This window comes from Solanum dulcamara, chromosome 12, assembly GCF_947179165.1.
Source record: "Solanum dulcamara chromosome 12, daSolDulc1.2, whole genome shotgun sequence".
NCBI lineage: Eukaryota > Viridiplantae > Streptophyta > Magnoliopsida > Solanales > Solanaceae > Solanum > Solanum dulcamara.
Genome location: NC_077248.1, coordinates 65465848 through 65491848, shown reverse-complemented (window position 1 = coordinate 65491848; position 26001 = coordinate 65465848). Strand labels below are relative to the sequence as shown.

The window sequence follows — 26001 nt, the reverse complement described above, 5'->3', positions numbered from 1 at the left end:
GTGATTCTTTTCCCATTCCATCAACTACCAAGAACATATTACATATGCAACCATGACGACGAATCCAGAGAAATGCATATACAAAATCTAAGTGCTCAACTGTATTTGGAATTAGGCCTGCTTTCTGCTTTTCATCATGTAAACAGAACAAAGAGAATAAAAAAAAAATGCCCCCTGTAAATTCAACTTATGAAGCAGCAGAAGTATTCTATCTATGCAGTTATTACAAGTTATGTTACTTTTTTTTTCCCTTCTACCAGTTGTGACAAGATAGACAAAATTTTCCGATTTTCATCGCGATGCAGTATTGGAAGACTTGGCATTTCTATGTTTTGATCAACTAATGACAACATATTTGTCTCCATCTGATATTATACCTGCAGAATCAATTGACTTCTTGGCTTCTGAAGCATCCTTTCTAACTTGCACATGCGATTCAGCATCGTGCTGGAACATCTTGACGAGTTCTTGTAACTCTAGTTTCCTCACCTCGACTTTCTCCTCGGTGAATGGTTTATTCAATCCAAGATAGATCAATCCAATAGCAATCAACCCAGCTCCTAGCAAGACTAGGGTGAGAGAGAAGAAGGCAAATGCATATGGGGATCCCTCGTTTCCAGGAATTCCATCCACATTTATCCCAAATAGCCCAGTGATAATAGAAAGAACAAGTCCGCAGCCCCCAAAAACTCCTAGATTATGTTGGACGCGAAGGCTCCGATCCTGAAGTTTAAAGAATTTCAAAGTAAAAAGCTCAACAGGATTACATGGAAGTTACTGTCAAGCACATTTACTAGTTAAAGAAATAGACTAGTAAATGTATCATATGTGAATAAACTTAAGGCACCTGTAACCATGCACGGACAGTACTCTGCATGACATCTTGAATTGTAAATAAGCGGCCACGAACTGCTTCTTGTTCTTCAATCATTTGTCTTGTACTTTTTAGTATTCCTTGAAGCAAACTCTTTGCAGCATTTCCCCTAAGATGTTGAAGAAGCTCGAATACAATCTCTTCTCTTGCATGTAAAGACCATTTTACCCGTATAACCTTGCAGAAAAAAGCGAAGAGAATGATGGTTCAACTCCGACACATAAACACGTTTTTAAACACTTGACTGAAATACAAAATCCTCTCAATGATGAAAGGAAGTTTATGTTTATGGATACTTCTATATCGTGCAAAAATCAAGGGAACTACGTTGCTTTCCGACACTTATCTTTTTTCTCATTGGGTTTGGCGTCAACTGGAATAAGCACATTTTTTAATGCTTTGAGGGATCAATTTCCTGCAGCGATGAAACTAAAGGTACCTGTGTCGATAGCCTTCTAATCTCTTGATTCAAAATTACACTGAACAACTGCACATCTTCATGGGTCCTCCTGTCCAACAGGGATACTTCATAAGTTTTAAATAGATGCCATTAACTAAATGAAAGGCAGTAGAATTTCAGTTTCATCGCAAAAGCAGTTTATAATAACAAGTGGAAAAACCTGTTCATGAACTTCAGTTCAGCTTCATCAGCTGCCCCAAAAATATACTTCCGATATAACCTTTAAAAAAAAGGTGTATTAGTTGAATTCACAATCAGAATACCAAGCGACACCCATAGTGACAAAAATTATAGGTGAATTCAGCCGTGCACCATAATTGACAAATCAAAAGCTATTGGTAGTGTATAAATTTCTATCGTGCTTACAGCATATTAAGCAATTAGAAACTAACAATAAAAGTTACAACTTCAGACGAAGTAAAGTAGCCTCAAATGTAAAGATTGGTCAAAGACAGGAGTCTGGTGGAACAGAAAGCAAAAGAAGGATACTTTTACAATCACTTAATACAGTTTAAAAAGAAAAAGGAAAAAAAGAATGATCCCTGTATAGCAGCGCATCAAAGAAGCCCACCTACAAATTACACAAGTATTCATTAACGTCATGATATGAACACGATTGCTCGGATGATGGAACCTATTTCCATCCAAAGCACAGTTCACATCTTGGTCAACTTCTATTTATTCAAGACAACTCATATTTAATGATGATGTTAAGTATAATCGATACGGTCTAATGAAAGAAAAAGAACAAGAAAATGCATCATTTCCCTGAGATGGAAAAACTATAAAAGGTGAATTGTAGGAAACAAGAAGATATGATTCTTTAAAATCCAGAGGAACTAGTAATAACAAAACATTATCAAGAACATAATTATGTGTAAAGTAACAAAAGCAAGAGCTAAATAGTGAAAAGGAAGGAGAATTATAAAACAGACATCCGAAAAAAGGAACCTGTGCAAAAGGGCTTAAAAACCAACAAGGAGGATGAATTCAAAAGATCCAGGTAAATTATGAAATAATAAGCATGTATTCCTTTGTCTCCTAGAACATGTAGTCAGAAAAGAAATGGGTCGAATAAAACAAGGGAAAATTGATACCTGTCATCCCACAGGGCCAGCCGACAAGCTAGAAGTGCTACTACCTCATGAATTGTTCGCGGGACATTACAAGAGCCCGCAGCGAGTAGTTCCTATGAAACACATCATTAAACTGTGAGATGTATATCAATAAAATATCCAAGCCTCAAGATTGTTATTCCTCTCTCTCTAGTAATGTACTAATGTCAAATGCAACATAGACAGTAGGATAACTTTATACATGATCATTGACAAACCTGGACTTCTGCAATACCTATCACATTGATATTTGATGCAGATCCTTTAACATGCATTGCAGTTAACAAGAAATTCTGTGATTGCCATGATCGTATAACAGCTGGGATATCATCTTCTTCAACATAAGGATCACCGACTGACTGCCCCAAGAGCTCAAATAGTAATCCACCAGCAACTCTAACCGGCACCTGCACCGAAAGCAACAAGACGTGAAGGTTATACAAGCTCAAATTTGTGGACATAGTTTTCACGTGGAAATATAACTACCATTGTAGTAAAGAGACCATTCCACAATGTTATATCCTGTCAACAATTTAAGAAATATTCATTTTCCTTTTACAGATGATCCATGACGCTCTGCAGAGGAACTATTGTAGGCTACCAGATTGTTCAGGTCCAAATTCAGATTTAGACCTCAACTAAGAGCATGCATAAAAATTAGAATAAACGTTTAGGAAAAGCTAATACAGTCTCTCATAGTTTCACTATTCCTCCCTTTTCCTTCATAGATTTTTCTTCAATCTATTTGTATTTTGCTGTTCTTATTACAGTTCACAAAAAAAAAAATTGAGAAGAATCAAAGAAAAATCATGCAGTCCCTGGACACAGCACAAAATACTTTTGTGGGAAGATGCTATATAAGTTGATAAAGCCACTGGCTCTAAATGATGTTTGTGCGAGATAAGTAACAACTAAGTAACTCATGTCAAACTGCAGGGAGAAAACTTTCACAAGATCAAATGTCCAGTCACCAAGTTAACAGACAAACTTCACCTCAATGTTCTTTATCAAAACGGTTTTCTGAACCTTAAGCATGCCATTTAGCAAGAAAGTTCAACTTACTGTCTGTACTCATTTCTCTCTTTCTCTTCTTTTTCCAATCTCAGGAAGAAATATCTAAATGGAATATGTCAGACCAACCAGCGTAGTCCAGAAACATTGCCTAGTGTTAGCATCTTTTTGCTCCTTCTATTAAGCAACTTCTAGAAGGTGCATAGAAGTAGGTAGCTGGCGAGGCAAATAATTTTATGACATAAAACATGATTACTTGCATCTCTTTTGTCCAAGCTTTTCACAACAATCAAGAGTCACCCGTCCTTTAGGCCATTTTCAGAAACAATAGTCTATTCTAAGATCCTTGTAAACTTGTACATCCTTAAAACTAAAAGAAAGGAAACTGTGATGACCCTGAAGATCATTTTTGGAAATTTTCATAAAAAGACTATTTTACCCCTCCCGGTAGTTTCCCCGAGTCATATTTGATTGATATTTGATGCCGGTTTCGTGGTTTTCTTGAAAAGTTGGGATTTTTGATAAACTTTGAGTTTTAGAGGTTTAGAATGACTCAAAAGTGGTATTTGAGGTTATTCGGAGTTTCGAGTCTCGGAACGGAATTCCGTCGATTCCATCAATTCCGGAACGTTGAAATTAGTCTAGGAGAATTGACGGAATCATATTTGGGGTCATATCGTGGATTTGAGGAGTTGAGTTGGAAATAGTTGAGTTTTTGGCTATAGGTTTGACTTTGGTCAACATTTGAGGACTGGATGTTCGGAATTGAATTCTGACGACTTCGTTGGATTCGAGGGTGATTTTAGGCCTAGTGAGATTTTCTATGTATTTTTCGGAAGCTCCGAGAGCGTTTTGGTCATTTGAGGCATAATGTTGGTCTAGTTGCGACTTTTTGGTTTTCGGGTCAAGGATGCCTTGAAATCGAATTCTGATGGTTCTGTTGAGTCCATAATGTCGATTTTAGTAGGGTTACATATATGGTTTGTCTATACGGGGTTCTGAATAAATTCCGAGGGTCATTCGGAGACTTGGAGGCTTAAGTAACATTGCTGTCATCTGGTGCCTGAGAGTCCTTCCCCGCGTTCGCGGAGGGACGTCTGGTTAGCCTCCGCAAAGTTAGTGATCCACGTTCATAGAGAGAAAATGACCCCTGAACATTGACAAAGTCGGGGTCTAGCCTATTTTCACCATTTTTGGTGATTTTGGAGCTTGGGAAGGCGATTTTCAGAAGAGATTTCATGGGTAAACTTTGGGGTAAGTGATTTTAACCTCCAATCTTGATTATCCATTGATTATTTGAGAGTTTTAGCATGAAATTGAGGTTTTAAAATTGGAGAGGTTGGGGTTTTCAACAACTTGAATTAGTTTCAATATTTTGATGATTGTGCTCGTTTTAAGTCCAAATCCACTTTCGTTTTCACAAGTAAACTCCAAATACCTTGAGGATGTTGTTTATGTAAAAATTTCTGAAATTTTCTGCTTGTTTTGGAATCGGATTTTTTGGGCATTTCAGGTCAATTTCAGCCCGGTTTCCAAAAATATGATATGGTTATCATTGGTTCCGTATTTTAATTGGGAACTTGAATTTGTATAGATTGCGGTGAATTGGAGTGCATTCGGAAGGGGAAAGCTCACGTGGAGTGACCGATTGCGTATTGGCTACGGCAAGTGAACTCTTAAAACTCCGTGAATCTCTTAGAATTCCAGAATATCCTGTTGTATATGTGTTGGGGCGTAATGGGGATGAGGTTATGGGTTTAATTGTGATATGAAACTAATCTAAAATGAAACGATGGGGTTAATAAAAGACTATGTGTGACATTGTTGGTATTGAAACTTGCATGCCGTAATCTAGATATCTATGTGTATTTGATTAGATACTTGATAGTCTAATTGTGATTGTGGTTTGTCTTAATGGATTATTCCTCATTACTTGTGTGAGCATGCTGTTGCATTGGTCCTGAACAACATTGGTTCTGAAACACTGTGATGAGAGGTATATGATTGTGAGACCGAGGTCATTTTCAGTCAGAGATATGATATGGCCTAGGTCATTTCCGGAGAGAGATTGATAGGCCGAGGTCATTTCCGGCGAGAGATTGATAGGCCGAGGTCATTTCCGGCGGGATTACATGGCCGAGGTCATTTCCAGCGAGATTATATGGCCGAGGTCATTTCCGGTGAGGCTGTGGGACCGAGGTCATTTCCGGTCAGAGACATGTCTCCGAGGTCATTTCCGTTCTGAGACTATGAGACCGAGGTCATTTCCGGTCAGAGACTATGAGACCGAGGTCATTTTCGGTCTGAGACTACGAGACCGAGGTCATTTTCGGTTAGAGACTATGAGACCGAGGTCATTTTCGATCAGAGATTATTATGCCGAGGTCTTTGCCGGCAATTGCACACATGCATGATCATTAAGTGTGCATATACATATTCTGCATATCTTTGTTGACAGTTTGATGCCTATTTGTGACATTTTGAGTATTTGTACGATATATCTGCGATGTTGAGCTGTGATCTGAACCTTATTGAACTGTATAGTATGAACTGTTAGGTTGGACTGATTTCTGTGCATGTTGTAGTTTGGAGGTCCGGTTGGGTTGGAAACGGAGTTCGTGTATTCTTTTCGATTTACTTAGTTCTTCTAGTTAGCTTGTTGGGTACCGTGTTGTTTGGTACTCACCCTTGCTTCTACACTTGTGTAGGTTTTGAGCTCGGACTTTGATTACCGTCTCTTTTCTTGATCATTCGAGGCTTCTGGGAGTTGAGAGATGTAGCCATTGATATCCAGTGAACTCTCATACTTTCTGTATTTTTATGCTTTACTCTGTTTGAGAGTTGAAGACATATTGAGACTTGTACTTTCATTTCAGTTTCGTTATTTTAGTGGCTTGTACATGTGACAATCAATCTTTGGGGCTATTTAAGTTGAAAGTCTTCCGCTTTTGGTTTATTATTTATTTATTTAGACTGTTTCCGCTATATCTATCGAAATGTTGGGTTTTAGGCTGACTTGTCCGGTGGGAAAGACAGGTGCCATCACACCCGAAATCGGGTCGTGACAGAAACTACCACAATATCCTGGTAGGTCATGCAATAGGTTATAGGTTAGAGATCAAGATGCTATTAGGAGCAAAAAGAAGGTTTAGTCTTCCCAAAGTTGTTAAAAGCAGTACAGAATTGGGGGAGTCGAAACTTATAGAAGATAGGTACCTCATAGAGAAGGTGCTTCATACGTTCACTGATCAGCTTGCTTTCATCTCGCAAGGCAACACTTATGGCAGGATGTAGCCACTTAGCATTGCTCAACCATGCATTGACGGAAGGGTGACCTGCAGCTACATGACACCACCAAGTTGGTCCAACTGGAAGTTGCCAGTATGGAGCTGCGACATCTGCTACAGTGACATCATCTTCATCATCGGTGAGATCAACAGGCTGAGAGGCCCAACCACTATCAATATGCACTGTCTGAAGCAGCTCAGATATTCTAGCCCAGCCTATTGGTATCCAGTAATTACCGGGAGACCTTTCTCGGGAATGATAAGGATAGGCTTGTTGATAACTTTGGCCATCCGCGTTCTCAATGTCAGCATACCCAGATTCTGTTGTATAATAAGGTTCTATGAAGTGATCCTTGTCAACATCTTGGGGTGATAAATTACTTGCTCCACATTTATATAATGGTGATTTTTTAGGTTCCCTGTCAGCATAATGTTCAGTCGATCTCGAGCCATTTGTCTTCCGTTGTCCACGGACAAATTCAAAGGCACAAAGTAGGCCATCTGTCCATAGCTCACTAGCCAGCATGACATCTCTGGACAGTTGATGTTTATGATTCTCTCGGTTCTTCATACCATTGTTCATTTTTGCACTCTCATGAGTTACACTACTCATGTTGCTTCCCCTTTTCCCAATTCAACTTAGCCAGCATTCCTGAAATATCAGCAATTGATGGACCCAAGTTTGTTGAAAAAGTTGCAAGATGAAGGAAGACAACAACAAAAAAAAGAAACACGGAGAAGTAGTATTATCTGAGGATTGTGAATGTTAACATTTTGCCAAGACCAGGTCAGATCTGTACTATAATCTCACGAAACCATTTAACAAATAATTTGGGTTGTTGTCCAATTGTTTTGAGCAAAACAAAAGTTTGTACAACTATGTCAGCAGACTAAAGGTATATACTAGAACCAAGGAACTAATGCTGCTGATAGGAAAAACAGAAACTACATACCTACTTGCAAATCGACCACTTCAATACCGACTAACGATACATAAAAATCTAAAGGAACTAATGTCGCTGATAGGAAAGTCAAAGACTGTACTACTAAAATCTGCTACTTCATTTCAATAAAAACTACTACTAATCAACTTATGAAGTTCCCATCTTTCTCAACTTCATTTCAATAAAAACAAAAGGTTGTACAATTATGCCAGAAAACAAAAGGTATATACTAGTACCAAACAATCTGCTACCATAAGTTCACCAGCACTTATGGTAGAAGCTATGCACAAAACTTCATGGACCAATTAATTCATCAACAATCTTGATGATTGTCGCAAAATAACAGATAACCAATACCAGAATTCATTATTAGAAGAAGACTGAATATTCAGCAGGTAAATCATATCAACTAGTGAATTTATCTTTGCATCATAGGCCAGATTGACTAAGTATGAATGAGGATATATTCACCAAAGTTATATAATTTGCATGTTAACAGTCAGATAGTGATGCTCGTGTATAGCAGTTCAGCTAGAATTACTCTGCAGTGGTACACTTGGAAAGCATATCGTGCATTTAACAGTTTAAGTTACAATCTTAGAGACATATGTTATAAGGGACTGTTTTAACTTGTATACAATCTTAGAGACATAGTTAAAGTCCACTTGTATACCAGGCTTTTGTTTGCGGCAGAATTTGACCATGTGACGTGCGCCTAACCTACACTTCAAATGGTGTGTCCTTAACACTAGACCAAAGCCAGGGGAGCCTTGCTCCCACCTACACTTACATATTATTATCAATCAATCTCACTCCAAAAGCTCTTACAATGACTATTCAATTAGTTGAAATCATCATCTATATTGTCCACTCACCAACCAAACACCTATGTTGCTCACACTTCAAAAATGTTAATGGGTATGTGTCGGATCCTCCAGACACATAGCCAAACACTAATAAGTGAGGCCACCACCTAGAAAAAAGAAACATATTTTTTATAACAATGGTTTTCAAGCCAGCTTGTAAGCACCTCGACTAATTACCCGGAATACCTGTAACCTCCCACCCGCAACAAAAACATTTTCTTTTTCTTTTGATAACTTTGATACAAACCAGCTTGTACCACCTCGACTAATTTCACGGAGTACAGGTCACCTCCTACCACCAATCGGTACAAGAAAAAAAAACGTTTTGCTTTATCTTGATAACCTTGGTGTACGGGCTTGACTCATTCTGCGGATACATGTACCTCTCACCAGCAATACAAACCAAATACCATGTAAAAAAAATATTTTTCCCATGGAAAACAATTCCCTTAATGCTAATTTCTAAACACCTTAGTGGAAGTAAGATACAGGAACCAAAAAGGAAAACTTCTTTCAAATCACCCAATTAATCAACTATACACACACACACACACATTCTTCTCGAATTCGAGCTCATTTCCATTCTTTTAAAACATATTTTTTAGAAAACTTACGAGTAGTAAGCAAGCAAGAGTGAACACCCACCGACTGGCCCCAGATGAAAGATTTGTCCCTTTGAACTCCAGAAATTTTTATTTTTATGACCAAAGATTCAAATGGGTGTTTGAAAAAACGATTCTTGATGTCATTCTTACTACAAAAATTGGAAAGGCAATTAGCAAACTCTACCAAGATTTGCACTTTGTAAAATATTCTGTAGTCTCATTTGGTTAAAAATTGTGTTTGGGAGGGTTGATGATAGATGGATATATATACACTTTTCTTACCATTCTAATTTTATCACTAATTCTTTGAAGACAAAATTGTTATATATACAAAATGGACTTTTCATGGTTATTTAAAATGATATAATAAAAATTTTAAGTAATAATTAAAATAAATATCATATTTAAACTAATAAAATAATACAATACAAAGGATAACAATCATCCAAACAAGATGGTAGAGTGACTCATATATATATATACTAATCTCTGGGAATGTGCGTTACACGTTTGTCCCTTACAACTTTATAAAATTTGTACATGATTGGCTTTATGTTGATAACTATTTATTGCACATTATTTTTGTAAATCTGATAAATCTTATTTTGATTAACGTGTTTATATAGAGAGCTTATAAATGAAAGTAACAGTTTGTAGAAGTGTATGTACAAAAATTCGATCAATATATATCTTTTTAAGGCATAATACATAAATAGGACATTAAACTTGGTTTCAAATTTTAATTCTGACCTTTAACTTTCATAATATATAAGTAGGCACTTTAATTATCCAACGCTTAAACAAGAAACCACTCGAATCCCACCTAGCAAAACGCGTGTTCGACACTCAATTCACCCGCGTCAGGAGTAAGTTTCGACGCCCAAAACAATAAAAAAGTGTGAAAAGGCAATTATATCCTTAATGAATCCCTTTTATATAAATCTTTATATATTAATTTTTTAAAATTCTAAAAATACGTGTAAAATCTTTAATTATCTGGCAGCCACTTATTGGCTCAATAATCCACGTAGAAGCATTTGTATCTCACGCATTTTGGCTGTGGGACTCTAGTGGTTTTTGTTTAAGTGTTGAATAGTTAAAGTATTTATTTGTATATTATGAAAGTTAAATATCAGACTTAAAATTTAAAATCAAGTTTAGATTCCTATTTATGATATATGAATAGTAAATTATTATCAATTTCACAGCATACATCACACTTGCAAATAGTAAAAAGAGAATAAACATACATGCTTTTAAACGCTTACAACAGAAAAATAATACTATAAAATTCTAAAATAAATTCTGATACCTTTCTCGTTGTATATCACCATCCTTACTACCAACTATACGGATTTGGCCATTTGGGTTATTGGGTAGGACAAATGATATCAAATGACTTTAAAATGCACTCTATTTATAAGTGAAATTACATTACATGTTCATTTAAAAACATATTGGAAAATGGGAAGTCAGAGCAAAAAACGTGAAAATAAATTAAAGTAATGGAGTATTAAAGAAAAACAAATATTTTACCGAATCTGGACATCGGAGGTTGGAAGGAAAAAAGGCTTGAACTGAAATCATAATTTTACCATTTAATAAGATCCAACGAATTTAATATTATATTGTATCAATGTTATATATATATATATATATATATATATATATATATTATAATTAAATAAATATATAATTTAGTGTAGGGGCAAAATGGTAATTCAACTTTGCACTTTGAAATTTTTCACTTTTAATAATATATGATGATGATGATGATGATGATATGATATGATTTATTTTAACATAAATAGCTTATATCTAGACATTGAATTGAAACTTTGAAAATGTCTAATTAGAACACTTTATTCGAGTTCAATTGAACCAGACGTTTAATTTGATTGTTTAAATGAAATATCTTGACAAGTTTTAAAAAGGTTGGTCATGTATATATTAAGCCTGTTTAAAATGATCATTGTAACATACACATTGCAATGAGGTAATACATACATAGACATTCATACTTGTGTTTAGCTGACAAGTAAATAGAGTATAATATTAAAAATATACATTTGACTACAAATTCACTATCAAAAAATATATTCACATACTTGATTCATAATAATAAAAAAAAATTAAACTCACGTGTAATAACTGTGTCGAAGATATAATTAAGTAAATAAAAATGAATTCTCTCTGTGTCTTTAGCTAGGCTAACAATATCACAAGGTATGTTAAGATGTGACACTTATAACTTAATAATAAATAGCTACTTGTTGCTACAGCTGTTGATGAGGTTGATGGTGTGATTGGTCCAGCACCAAATATTCTTGATCCTCTTCCATTTGTTGTGTTCAAAATAGATGAACTTGTACTGCAATTTTCAAGATTATTCAGATTATAATCTATGTTGTTTATTATTACAACGTATAAAGTTCAGTGACAATAAGTGTAATTCACCCCAAACATATTAACATGAGACATGACTAATAATAACAAATGTAGCTTAGCTTAGCTTACTAGGGTTGGTGTTGGTAGTAATAGCAGTTCCAGCAAAATTGCAGCTATTTGGAATTGGATTTTTCTGGTAGTAGCTGTTGAATGCATACGAAGCGTGATCCCGAAGAGTATTGGGATTGTAGCAGCTGCCACGTGGCTGAATCGCGGAGCAATCAACACCACCATCGCCACAAGCATAGTTTAAAGCAACCTGCAGTAAAGACGGATTCAAAATTTAAAGTTAGAAAACTATATTCCTATAATATATGTGCTAATTTTTTATAGGGAAAATGGACAAACATACCCTTCAACTTTGTAATTTAAAGCTGATATACCCCTTGTTAAGAAAGTGGTACATATATACTATCATTGTCTAACAAATGGTGCATGCATACCCTTGTTGTCTAACAAATGGTGCATATATACCCTTGTTGTCTAACAAATGGTGCATATTTACTATTTTCATTAATAGACCTATATTTACTAAATTAAAAATAATATCTCTAAAATTGAGGCGTATATCTACTCTAAATCATAAATTTGGGCTAGAAGCGTCTAGTCTAGATCCACAACTGACTTGTAGAGCCGTTTTTGAAGCGGCTCGGCTAGCAACACACCAACTCGCTCCGTAAAACACCAGAGAGTTGATTATTGATGGTGTCGTTTTTGAATTAGTCGGGTTAGTGAATATCGAATCGGGATTCGAGATGGTTGGATTCAACATAGGGGTAGATGTGGTAGGATTTGTTGTTGGTACTGTTGTTATATCCTTTTGATGCACTCTGAATTCTCTTGGTGTTGCATTTGAAACTGAAAGAAGCAAATGAGAAATAAAAATTCAAATTTGGGGAGTGATTTCCAATTAACTTTAACCACATATGAGATATATTGCTCGGACTCTTCAAAAATATTATTTTATTTGTGTCGGAACTTTTAAAAATGAAATACTTTTGGCCGAGCCAATAAGTACCTGACAATATTTTTGAAAAGTTCGAGCAATATAGCCTATGGGGATGAAGTTTTTAATTTGTTCATGCAATTGTCATTAGGATCAAAATTATCAGGTGTCACACGAAAGCTAACAAAATTAATCTTGAATGACGATAAATAAGACAACAACATAAATATACCAGAAGAGATATAATGATTAAACATAAAATTGATCAATAACCTACATGTGAACAATTCAAACATGAATAGACCAACGAAATACTATAATAGAAATTTTACTACTGAGGTGAAGCAGTAAGTACTCATTCATCTTTGACTAGATATCTCAAGTTTTAATCCTGAATATGTGTCACCTTTCATAAAAAGCTTTTTACCCTTAAAACGCTAATAGACCAACGAAATTCTAAAGCACAAATTTCATCACTAGAGGTTGAGGCAGAGTGGTAAGTAATCTTCACTCTTAACCATAGGTCTCGAGGTGAGACCTGAGTCTGAAATCTCCTTTGATCATAGGAAGTGTTTTACCTCAAAATAAAATTTTCCAATGCGATTCTCAATTATTTGGATTGCAAAAATGAATACCAAACACCAGACAACAAATAAAAAGGCAAAATTTTCAAAGTTAGTGAAGCAGAGAAATAACAAAAGTTGTAGAAGAAAATTATTATGAAGATAGAGACAAAGTTTAATTCACCTGAACACATAATAATACAAAGAGAAATGAGTTGAATAAATATAAGATTGTTGAGAATATTTGTACTCATTGTTGCAAAAATTCCAACTTTCTTCTTCATAGTCTAATTTATAAACTTCTACTCTTTTAATTTTGAAAACAAGAAACCATGATGAACTTCTTGGAAAGCTCATGATTTTCTCTAAGAGATATACCAATATTAAGTTATATTATCTTCTTCTTTCCTTTTTAATGATGATGTTCGAGCTTATCCAGTGGCGGAATTAGAAATTCAACACCATAATATCACATGTAGGATTGGAACATATGACATAAAGTAATTTTTGAACTTCTTTATTTATATCAAGGGAATTCAACAGTTTAGTATAATTTTCGACCCTAAACCTAACTCCGCACATATGCAAACTTCAACTAATTTAATTGATAGTACTTATTATCTCTTACAATTTTATTTGTGTAAGCTAGCTTATATTATCGATCTCAAGTCCAAATAAAAAAACGAATGCTATAGATCATGACTAGCTAACGTAAAACTTATCTACTCATAATATAGATATCGTTGAAACATGTTCACCATGACATGCGTTATGATATCATGGGTTGAATATAAATATATAAGAAAAGTGAGAATATATATATTCGATCCCGTTTTATTTGAGACTGAGATGTCATTAGTTAAAAAGGGAAGGAGGAGAAGACAAGAAAGTAAAAGAGGAATAATTTGGAATTTAAGTGTGGGGTAATGTATTAGTGATAATATTAATGATGATGTGTAATTTCCTTTTGAGTATTTATTTTTTGGGACATTAACTTTTTCATAGGGCCAAATCAAGTACCTTATAATTTGTTTAAGCTGATTATTTATCTTTTCATTTCTTTTTCTTTTTTAAAGAGAAATTAAAGACACTTAATGATTAACTTAAAATAGTTAGCTATGATGAATCCTCTAAACTTCATCTTAATCATAAAAAAAAAGGAAGTAATTTTTATCAATCAATTTCAAACTTCTTAGGGTCCATGTATAAGAAATTATTTTTGTGGGGCTCCTTTGCAAGAAAGTGAGTGTTTATGGATTAATTAGGAGTTACGGATCAAAAATACATCTTAAGTATCTCGACATTTTTAAGTTTCATAATTGAACTAGCAAGTATTTGAGTTTTATATCTAAACTATCACCAAATATTTATCAAAAGACATTTGAAATATCGGTTTATTCACTTTTCCTACCTAAAATTTCTGATATGAAACTCAAAAAACTGATACAACAACCAAATATAGCTAATCACATCATTACTAATTTTATTATTATAAATACACCTTATTCATTACTTCCTCTGTTTCAATTTGTTTGTCATACTTTTCTTTTTAATACATTTTAAAAAGAATATTTCTTTTCTTTTTTGGCAACTCTTTTATTTTAATTTTCCACACGACATGTTTAAGACCACAGAATTAAAGAATATTGTGATACATTTGACATTCTTTAGTTTATACCAACAAAATTCAAAAAACTTATTTATTCTTAAACTCCTCATTAAATTAAAACTAAATAAATTAATTAAAATAAAAAAAATATTATTTTTATACACATTACCAAATGATATTTGATAATTTAGTGATTAATGATAAGCCGTTTCACTTGGATTATCACTATTAAAAATCTTAATTCAAAGTAGGAATGCACATCATTTGAGTTTTGGGTCAAAGAATGGGCCGAAAGGTAAAATTCATCGATCCATTCATTATTTATAGGGACAATTTCAAATATATATAATAAACTAATTAATTTATAATAAATATAAACATATTTTATTTACATAAAAAATAGTCAAAATTATAGAAAATATACATTGACTATATGTTGACTATACAATATAGATTATTTATACATGAGCTATATACTGAATATACATTATGATATACTCAAAAAGTGAATATAACTTGATTACATATGAAATATACACTGACTATACATGCCTATACAATGAATGACCTTTTTTGATAATTACTTTAGTTGAATGGCCACTGGGTGTAATTTGCCCTTGTTTATAATGAATATTATATTCATATATACTTATTAATTTATATGGTATTGTATAAATTTATTGCATTGATGAACTATATGAATAACCTCCTTTTTTTCATAAATAATATTTGAGGTTGAGACGGTATAAAATGTGCATGCATACTCGTTGAAATGACAAGCATAAATGGTCGGGATTCTTTCACCTTTAACTAGTGATATCGAGTTAAAGTTTTTGGGAGTGAAAAGAAAAATTTGGAAGCGCCATAACTAAAAATTGTTCTGCAATACATGAATTCAAATTTAATCAAGCTCTAATACAACTACTAATTAAACACCAAGTGAAAACTAAATAATATGTAATTAACTCTTGCCGACACATTAATTAAAATGTCTTATTTATTTTTATTTATTATAATCATCTAATAAGCGGAAAAATACTTGCTCTGAATTTAAATTTACATTATGTAGAGCCCATAAAAAAGGAAATTGCCTACCTTGAGTTTTTCATTATCATAGAAATAATTTTTGAAAATTTAAAATTTGAAATTTGAGACCTTAATAAAGGTGAAAAAATCTCATTTTCACATTTTTTTAATGGTTATTGCTTGATTGTTATTTATGATTAGTTCAAATAAATTATTAAAAATATTTTAAAATATTAATCAAAATTTACATAGTTTGAATTTTTAAAGTTTGTTATCGATTCGGGACAAAGAAAGTTTAAATTAAATGAATGAAAAGAGACAATAAATAGAACATGCCAACATGGTACAACTCACCAATGTCGTTTTAGTATTTAAATATTTAAATGTGATAATGTTGTTGTTCAATTATTCTTCTATCATGTATGTAACCTTTTATTTGGCACAGTATAAATCCGTTCATGTGTAATAATTTATAAATTACATAAGAGATATAAATTATAATAAATAAGTTTAGTGTGATGAGTTTGATTGAAAAGTCATTGGCAAAAAAAAAATCGATCTATGATTTTTGTTATAATATATCATTTGTTGCACTAACTTGACCAGCTTTCTGAATTTATATCAATGTATTTTAAGAAGATATAATATAACATATCTTATTTTTCAAATTATTATTTAACTTCACTTAATATGAATGGATATTTTTATTTTCTTTTTACATGACCTAAAATAGTCATACAATTTTTATTTCTTTGCATCATCAGCGTATGAAAAAGTTAAACTATAAGTGGTTTTGAAGAAAGTGATGTGTACACAAGTTTATCTTTACTTTGAAAAAGATAGAAAAACTGTTTTCAATAAACTTTCGACTCAATAACAACAACAATAATATATTTAATGTAATTTCATAAATGAAATCTAAAAATGATAGAATGTACATTTTTTTTGTTTCCCACACGATGTCGGAGCCCGTGGAGCCCTGATTAAATCTGGATCGCGAACTGTAGGGTCCATTCGAGGGTGACGCTCCTAACATAATTTCTTCAAACCCAGGGCTCGAACCCCGAGACCTCTGATTAAGGGTGAAACAATCCCACCATTGCATCACAACTATATTAATAGCTAGAATGTACTTAATTAGATCTTACCTCTATTTTTATGGGGTGAATAGGTAAAGTAAAGATTATTTTTTTAAAAAAAAAAGAAGTTAAACTCCTAACCTCTAATTTATACACAAAAAGGTAGAATATTTTAAAAGGAAGTTGATAAAGGGACCCTTTATCTATTAGTAGCCACTCATTGTGTCCTATGTGTAAATTATATATGATATCCTCTTCTATTCTTCTACTATTTTCTAACTTCTTATTTCTACATATATTTCATCTTCTTTCTTCTTTTTTTTGGTTATTTCTCTCCATATATGGAAGAAAAAAACCAACATCTCCTTAAACCTCTCATAAAAACAACCACCACAAACTCTTATGAAAATGACCACAAAATCACATCTTATTCATCAAATACAAGTATAATTCTTAGACTTGTTTTGGTCATTTTTGTTGGAGTAGTCTCCTTATGGGCAAATTATGAAGCTTCCAAAGGTTTTTCCATAACCATTGTCAATGAAGCCATCGAGGATACATTTTCAAGTAAGCGTTTCGATCTTTTTTACGTGTCAAATGACGAAGCTACACGTTTAGTCCAAAGGACTAGTAAATTTATCGAAAATATTCTTTACCCTATCGATGATCATCAGGATTTTGATCAACCACAAATCAAGAAACAAGTTAAACATGTTATCCTCCAACTATCTAGCCAGAATTTGACTCATCCAGTCATCATTGAATCGTCCCAAGACAACGATGAGTTTGTTATACACATAAGTCCTTCGATTTTGGAAGGTCCAAATTATAAGCGTGACATGTTTTTAGCGTTGCAAAAAGGCATGGCGCGTATATGGTTATGGGATGGTCAAGGTAATGCCCCGTCTAATATTGTAAATGGCATGATTGAGTATATTACTAGTTTTGAAATGTCAGGATCTGAATCAGTCGAATCAGTAAGGTTAAAGAGAAGTTGTTGGAAGAGCAAGGATACAAGGACCATAGTAAAGTTATTAAATTATTGTGAGGGGAAAAAAGAAGGATTTGTTAGGAGATTGAACAAAGAGATGAAAAATGGTTGGCATGAGGAAATGATTGATGATGTATTAGGAATGCCAGCTTGGCATCTATGTGAAACTTACAATAAAAAGGTGCTTTGAATATGTAGTAAATAAATCTATGAACGAATGGATCGGATCGATGTATAAAATAAAAGATTTGTACAAATTATATGTTTTGTCACCTTTTAGGATTTGATTCTTTTGAGGTTATATATAGTTGATAGTTGCTTCTCAATTTCATCATCTCTACTATAGAATTGGATGTGAGAGTTCCTTCTCATCCAACTTTTCGCGAACAAAAAGACTTAATAAATAAATAAATTATTCTTCAAGTGAATTTTTTAAGAGAATATGATGTTTTTCTTGACCCGATCAATGTATATCAAAAACAGATAGGGATAAATCTATATATACTCTATTTTCTTTTAAATTTTAGTCGTGAAGTTACACCGAATATATTGTTATTCATGTGTAAGAGAATATGACATATCTGTAAGCTGTCATAAATGAGTGCACCAACAGAACAACATGGCTATAAATGAGAGAAAGTGAAGTGGGGCTGTGGAATTAATTTCTTTTTTTTTTCTTTTAGATAATTGAAAATTCAATTTATGATGATTCATTTTTTTTTATTATCTATTTTTCATGGCCAACTATTTTGTATGGTATATCAATTTTGTATATTATCATGTGTGTTGTGAATAAGGAAATGCTTCTTTATTAAGATGAAAATCATGTCTTTTCTTCGAGTATTATTTTATTTGTCTTTTTTTTAGTCGACCAACAAAATAATAAATTCGATCATAAATATTTTTTAGCAAGCACATAATAAAGAGAATAAGTAAATTATTTCGTGTTTGAATCTATTTGTAACCTATATTATATTGATAGTGTAAAAAAATTAAACCGTCAAATTATTTAAAAATAAATATACGTGAATCTAGTACAACGTGGCTATATATCAACTCCAAAATAAAAGGAATATTACAATTTCTAGTGACCATTTTGGAGTTAAGAATTTTCAACGCAAAATTACTTTATCTAAGATGATTACAACTTAAAAGATTGAAAAAGTCTTAGTTAAAGCTATTGGGTTAGAGTCAGGATTTCAATTTCAGATGCATCTCACAACGGGTAGAATTACTATATTTATTATATTTGACTTTTTTATTTTAGAATATAGGGAGTTGGGACAGATTGAAAGGGAGGGGAAGTCAATTTAAACATCGTTCCACCATAATCCTAATGAGATTTAATTTGTATGTGTAAACTATCCATGAAAGTGTCTATTCTAACAAAAAATTCGAAAGTTTAGAGAAAAGATTACGTGATGTATATTGGATTCTATTTTATTATTACCTTATATAATGATACTTTTAATAATTACAAAATATAGTAAGATTATATAATTTTATAGCATACACATACTTATATATGTATCTAAAAACGTTGGTCGCCACTGTCTACCCCAAACTCATCGAAGTTCGTCAGTATTTCAGTTGGCTGTTGAAAAATCGATGTTGCTTCATTGAAAATCACAATCTTTAATGGTTATTTTAAGTGCTGAATATATCCCCCATACAAACAACTAGGAGTGCGTACAGTACGATACTGAAAATTTCGATTTGGTAATTTTTAAATTTTTTTTACTCCTTCCGAAGAGTTTTCACCTTTTTGCTCTTTGGTGACTCGAACTCACGATCAACTTAGGGTTGGAAGTAAGGGGTGCTTACTATCCGGGCAATTCCCTTGATTGATAATTTTGATTTTATTATATTGGATTAATTTGGTATATATGGTTCGATATCTTTTAAGTTCGATTTTGTTATTTTACGGTACCGTAAATTGGTGATCATAGTTTGTTCGGCTTTGACTTACACCTGCTTATATAATAAAGAATTATGAGTTTGGCTTTCAACAAATGTCTCAATCATATCGTATTAATACCTTACACATGTAGATATATTTTTTTTTTAAAAGTACAACCAATTCTCTTCATTAATTAATCTTACAAAAGAGGCATTTCCTCTAGAGGTTGCACATACTTCTCCCGCGAGTACTTACAGAGGGTCCTATAAAGATGTCGAAAAAAAATTAACCAAAATTCATATCACCAAAATATTCATGGGCTAACACACACAAAAAATGAGAAAATGACATAATTCCGCTTGTGCGGCCCCTAAATGCTATGAATACGCTGTGGATCATGCCGAGGCCACACTTACTGTTCTCCCGAGTACTTATGGAGGTTCCCATAAAGATTTCGAAAAATTTAACCGAAAGTCATATCACCAAAATATTCATGGGCTAACACACACGAAAAATGAGAAAATCGTCTAATGCCACTTGTGCGGCCCCTAAATGTTATGACTACACCTGGATCATGTCTAGGCCACACGTACTGCTCTCCCGGATACTTACATAGGGTTCCATAAAAGTTTCAAAAAAAATTGACCGAAAGTCATATTACCAAAATATTCATGGGCTAACATATACGAAAAATGAGAAAATCGCTTAATTCTGCATGCGCAACTCCTAATGCTATGAATATGCCATAAATTGTGACGAGGCTACACGTACTGCTCTCCTGGGTACTTACGGAGGGTCCTATAAAGGTTTCCTAAAAAATTAACCGAAAGAAATATCACCAAAATATTCATTGACTAATACACACAAAAAATGAGAAAATCATCTAATTCCGCTTGTATTACCCCTAAATGCTATGAATGCACCACAGATCATGATGATGCTACACGTACTGATCCCTCGAATATTTACAAAGGTCCCCATATAGGTTTCGAGAAAAAATTATCAAAATTCAGTTCATCAATTATTCATGGGCTAACACACACGAAAAATGAGAAAATCGCATAATTTGACTTGTATGGCTCCAAAATGCGATGACTGCTCCATGAATTATGCTAAGGCTACACGTACTAATCTCCCGGTACTTACAAAGGGTCCCATATAAGTTTCGGAAAAAAGTTGACTGGAACCCAATTCACCAAAATATGCATGCGCTAACAGACACGAAAAATAAAAAAATTGACTAATTTTGCTTGTGCAGCCCCTAAATGCTATGAATACGCCGTGGATCATGCCAAAGCTACATGTATTTCTCCCTCGGGTATTTACAGAGGATCCCATAAAAGTTTTAAAAAAATTGATCGAAAGTCATATCACCAAAATATTCATAGTCTAACACACACGAAAATAAGAAAATCGCCTGATTTCGCTTGTGCAACCCCTAAATGCTATGAATATGTTGTGAATCATGCAGAGGCTACACGTACTTCCCTCCGAGTACTTACGGAGAGTCTCATAAGGGTTGTAAAATTTTTTTTAATGAAAGACTTATCACCAATACATGAAAAATGAGAAAATCATTTAATTCCTCCTATGCAGCCCCTAAAGCTATGAATACGTTGTGGATCGTACCGAAACTACACATACTGCTCTCCCTAGTATTTACGAAGGGTTTCATAAAGATTTTGGAAAAAAAATCGACTGAAAGGTATATCACCAAAATATTCATAGGCTAACACACACGAAAAATGAGAAAATCACATAATTTCGCTAGTGGCCCCCCTAAATGCAATGAATACGACGTGGTTCGCACCGAGGCTACACGTACTTCTTCCCCTATTACTTACAAGTGTTCTCATAAAAGTTTTGGAAAAATATTGTCCGAAAGTTATATCACCAAAATATTTTTAGGGTAATACACACTAAAAATAAAAAAATTACCTAAATTTGCTTATGCCTTAAATGTTATGAATACACCGTGGATAGTATCGAGGCTACACGTACTTCTCTCCTAGTTACTTACGGAGGATCGCATAAAGGTTTTGAATTTTTTTTTAACCAAAAGCAATATCACCAAGGGCAAACACACAAAAAAGGAGAAATTACCTAATTCTCCTTGTGCAGTCACTAAATGCTAAGATTATGCAGTGGATCATGCCGAGACTCCACGTTCGTCTCCTTCGGGTATTTACGGAAGGTCTCATAAAGGTTTCGGAAAAAATTAATCAAAAGTCATATCATCAAAATATTCATAAGCTAATACACACAAAAAATAAAAAAATCGCCTAATTCCGTTTGTGGAGCCCTAACTACTTTGAATACGCCCTGAATCATGTCAAGGCTACACGTACTACTCTCCCTGGTACTTACGAAGGGTTCCATAAAGGACTCGAAAAAAATTGACCAAAAATCATATCACCAAAATATTCATAGGCTAACACGTACGAAAAATTAAAAAATTGTCTAATTCCGCTTCTCCTAAATGCTATGAATATACCGTGGATCGTGTTGAGGCTACTCATACTACTCTCTCAGATACTTACGGAGGGTCCCATAAAACTTTCAGAAAAAAATTGACTGAAAGACATATCATCAAAATATTCATGGGCTAACACATATGAAAAATAAAAAAATTATCTAATTCCGCTTATGCATCCCCTAAATGTTATAAATACATCGTGGATTGTGCCGATGCTACAAGTATTGCTCGTCCTGATATTTACGTAGGATCTCATAAAAATTTTATAAAAAAATTGACTGAAAGTCATATTACCAAAATATTAATGGCTAACACATACAAAAAATGAGAAAATTATCTAATTCAGCTTACGCGGCTCCTAAATGGTATGAATACGTCGTGGATCGTGCCGAGGCTACACGTACTTATCCCTGGGTACTTATGGAGGGTCCGTTAAAAGTTTTTGAAAAAAATTGACAGAAATTTATATCACCAAAATATTAATGGGCACTCAAGTTCACAAACGAAAAATGAGAAAATTATCTATTATTCTGCTTGTGTGGCACCTAAATGATATAAATACTCTGTGGATCAAGCCGAATCTGTATGTACTGCTCTCCAGGTACTTACGCAGGGTCCCATAAATATTTTTTTTTAAAAAGTTAATCGAAAGACATACAACCAAAATATTTATGGGTTAACAAATATGAAAATTGAGAAAATCGCCTAATTCTACTTGTGCGACTGCTAAATGCTATGAATATGTAGTGGATCGTGCCGAGGCTACACTTACTTCTCCTCAGTGTATTTACGAAGGATCACATAACGATTTTGAAAAAAAATATTGATCAAAAAACATAGTACCATTCATTGGCTAACACACGAAAATAAAAAAAATTGTCTAATTCTACTTTTGTGGCCCCTAAATGCTATGAATATGTACTTCTCTCCTTGGTACTTACGTAGGGTTCCATAAAGGTTTTGGAAAAAAATTGACCGAAAAAAATATCAGCAAACTATTCACGGACTAACACACACAAAAAATGAAAAAATCCTCTAATTTCGCTTGCGCAGCCGCTAAATTCTATGAATACGGCGTGGATTATTCCGAGGCTACACCTATTTCTACCCTGGGTACTTATGGAGGGTCTCATAAAGGTTTCAAAAAAAAATTAATCGAAAGTCATATCATTAAAATATTAATAGGCTAACACACACGAAAAATGAGAAAATTGCCTAATTTAGCTTATGCGGCCCATAAATGCTATGAATACACTGTGAATTATGTTGAGGCAATATGTACTGCTCTCTCGGTTCCTAATGGAGGCTCCCATAAAGGTTTCAGAAAAAAATTGACTAAAAGTCATATCACCAAAATATTTATAAGCTAACACACACAAAAATCTGAGAAAATCGTCTATTTCCTGTTGATTGGCTCCTATATATTATAAATGTGGTGCGGATCATGGTGAGACTATATGTATTGATCTCCCAGTTCATTATAAAAGGTTTCCCAAAAAAAGTGATTGAAAGTCATATCACCAAAAAGTTCATTGACTAACACACACGAAAAACTTAAAAATCGCCTAATTCCTATTGAGTAGCCCCTTAATACTATAATGTGGCGTAGATCATGGTGAGGCTATTTAAACTGCTATCTCATGTCATTACGGGGGGTACTTTAATGGTTTCCAAAAACAAGTGATCAAAAGTCATATCACCAAAAAATTCATTGATTAACACACAAATTTTTTTGAGAAATTGCCTAAATTATGTTGAGTGACCCCTAAATGCTATAAATGTAGTGCGGATCATAATGGGACCATACATACTATTTTCCTAGGTCATTACGGAGGGTCATGAAAAAGTTTAACAAAAAAAGTGACTGAAAGTCATATCACCAAAAATTCATCTACTACACACAAAAAATTTAGTAAATTGCCTAATTAATGTTGAGTAGCTCTTAAAGGCAATAAATATGGTGCGGATCATGGTGAGACGATACATATTGCTCCCCCTGGTCATTACGGAGGGTCATGTAAAGATTTCGCAAAAAAATGATCGAAAGTCATATCACCAAAAAATTCATTGACTAATACACACAAAAAAATTCATTAACTAACATATACGGAAAAATGAGAAAATTGCTTAATTCTTGTTGAGTGGCCTCTAAATTTTATAAATGTGGTGCAGATAATGATGAGGCTATATGTATTTCTCCTTAAGTCATTACACAGGTTCCCATAAAGGTTTGCAAAAAAGTGATTGAAAACCATATCACCAAAAAACTCATTGACTAACACATATGAAAAACAGAGAAAATCACTTAATTCATGTTGAATAACCCCTAAATGCTATAAATGTGGCGGAATCATGGTAAGGCTATACATACTATTCCCATACATCATTACAGAGGGTCCTATAAATATTTTACAACAAAAAAGTGATCGAAATATATATCACCAAAACATTCATTGACTAACACACACGAAAAACTAAGAAAATTATTTAATACTTGTTGAATGGCCCCTAAATGCTATAAATGTGGTGCATATCATTATGAGGCCATAAGTATTGTTCCCCCGATCATTACGGAGGGTAATGTTTTGCAAAAAAAGTGATCGAAAGTCATATCACAAAAAAAAATCATCAACTAGCATATACGAAAAATTGAGTAAATCGCCTAATTCTTGTTGAATGGCCCTAAATGAAATAAATGTGGCACGGATCATGATGAGGCCATATGTAATTCTCCATCAAATCATTACGAAGGATTCTACAAAGGTTTTACCCAAAAAAGTGAATGGAAGTCATATCACCAAAAGATTAACTGATTAGCATACACGAAAAACTGAGAAAATCTCTTAATTCTTGTTGAGTGGCCCCTAAAAGCTATAAAATGTGATGCAAATCATGGTGAGGCTATACGTACTACTTTCATAAGTCATTGCAGAGGGTCCTATAAATGTTTTGCATAAAAAAGTGACTGAAATACATATCACCAAAAAATTCATTGACTAGCATATATGAAAAACTGAGAAAATAGCCTAATTTCTATTGAATGACCGTTAAGTGCTATAAACGCGGATCAATATGAGGCTATATGTACTTCTCCCCCATGTCATTACGAATGGTCCTATAAAGATTTCGCAAAAAAGTGACTGAAAGTCATATCACCAAAAAATTTATTAACTAACACATGCGAAAAATTGAGAAAATCACCGAGTTTTTGTTGAGCGGTCCCTAAATGCTATAAATGTGGCACGGATCATGGTGAAGCTATATGTACTGCTCTCTAGGTCATTACGGAGCGTCCTGTGAAGGTTTAGCAAAAAAAAGTGACCAAAAATTATATCACCAAAATATTCATAGACTAATACACACGAAAAAAATAAAAAAATTGTATAATTTCTGTTAAGTGACACCTAAATGCTATAAATATTGTGTGGATCGTGATGAGGCCATACATACTACTCTCCCAGGTTATTACAGAGGATCATGTAACGTTTCGCAAAAAAAGTGACTGAAAGTCATATCGCAACACACAAAACTAAGAAAATCGCCCATTTTCTGTTGAGTGACCCCTAAATACTATAAATGTGGCGCAGATCATAATGAGGCTATAGTACTGATCCTCGGGGTCATTATGAATGTTTCGCAATAAAAGTGACTGAAAGTCATATCACCAAACAATACATTAACTAATACACACGAAAAACTAAGAAAATCACATAATTCCTATTTAGTGACCCTAAATGCTATAAATGTGGCACACATTATGGTGAGACTATATGTACTGCTCCTCTAGGTTATTACGGAGGG

General features: G+C 33.6%; 3 protein-coding genes across 4 annotated transcripts; 1 reads left to right on the top strand and 2 right to left on the bottom strand.

Moving 5' to 3' along the window:
• Window positions 1–251: 251 nt before the first annotated feature.
• On the bottom strand, window positions 252–9432 carry LOC129876234 (uncharacterized). Of its 2 annotated transcripts, none has more exons than XM_055951605.1 (8): window positions 9172–9432; window positions 6677–7399; window positions 2668–2856; window positions 2432–2523; window positions 1495–1554; window positions 1314–1383; window positions 848–1051; window positions 252–723 (listed from the first exon to the last, which is right to left on the bottom strand). In XM_055951605.1, the coding sequence occupies exons 2-8, from the start codon at window positions 7358–7360 to the stop codon at window positions 337–339; spliced, it is 1686 nt and encodes a 561-aa protein (XP_055807580.1). In that variant the 5' UTR covers window positions 7361–7399; window positions 9172–9432; the 3' UTR covers window positions 252–336. The 2 variants fall into 2 exon arrangements, with proteins under 2 accessions (XP_055807580.1, XP_055807581.1); XM_055951606.1 differs by having other exon boundaries at window positions 9203–9432.
• A 1935-nt stretch (window positions 9433–11367) lies between these two features.
• LOC129875854 (major pollen allergen Ole e 10-like) lies at window positions 11368–12919 on the bottom strand. Its single transcript, XM_055951077.1, has 4 exons — window positions 12892–12919; window positions 12236–12468; window positions 11680–11869; window positions 11368–11564 (listed from the first exon to the last, which is right to left on the bottom strand). Exons 1-4 carry the CDS (start codon window positions 12917–12919, stop codon window positions 11368–11370), a joined length of 648 nt encoding a protein of 215 aa, XP_055807052.1.
• A 4213-nt stretch (window positions 12920–17132) lies between these two features.
• LOC129877161 (uncharacterized) lies at window positions 17133–18096 on the top strand. The gene has a single exon (XM_055952647.1). The coding sequence runs from the start codon at window positions 17175–17177 to the stop codon at window positions 18012–18014; it is 840 nt and encodes a 279-aa protein (XP_055808622.1). The 5' UTR covers window positions 17133–17174; the 3' UTR covers window positions 18015–18096.
• The last annotated feature ends 7905 nt before the right edge of the window (window positions 18097–26001 follow it).

Excerpts from the sequence above, each read along its gene's own strand:
- LOC129876234 (XM_055951605.1), bottom strand. The coding sequence starts at position 7,360 with ATGAGTAGTGTAACTCATGAGAGTGCAAAAATGAACAATGGTATGAAG. Across the intron at positions 1,384-1,494 it reads GAACTGAAGTTCATGAACAG|GAGGACCCATGAAGATGTGC; the intron begins GTTTTTCCACTT and ends CCTGTTGGACAG. Across the intron at positions 1,052-1,313 it reads TTAGAAGGCTATCGACACAG|GTTATACGGGTAAAATGGTC; the intron begins GTACCTTTAGTT and ends TTTTTCTGCAAG.
- LOC129875854 (XM_055951077.1), bottom strand. The coding sequence starts at position 12,919 with ATGAATGAGTACTTACTGCTTCACCTCA. Across the intron at positions 12,469-12,891 it reads GTACTTACTGCTTCACCTCA|TTTCAAATGCAACACCAAGA; the intron begins GTAGTAAAATTT and ends TGCTTCTTTCAG. Across the intron at positions 11,870-12,235 it reads CTTCAAAAACGGCTCTACAA|GTTGCTTTAAACTATGCTTG; the intron begins GTCAGTTGTGGA and ends TCTTTACTGCAG.
- LOC129877161 (XM_055952647.1), top strand. The coding sequence starts at position 17,175 with ATGGAAGAAAAAAACCAACATCTCCTTAAACCTCTCATAAAAACAACC.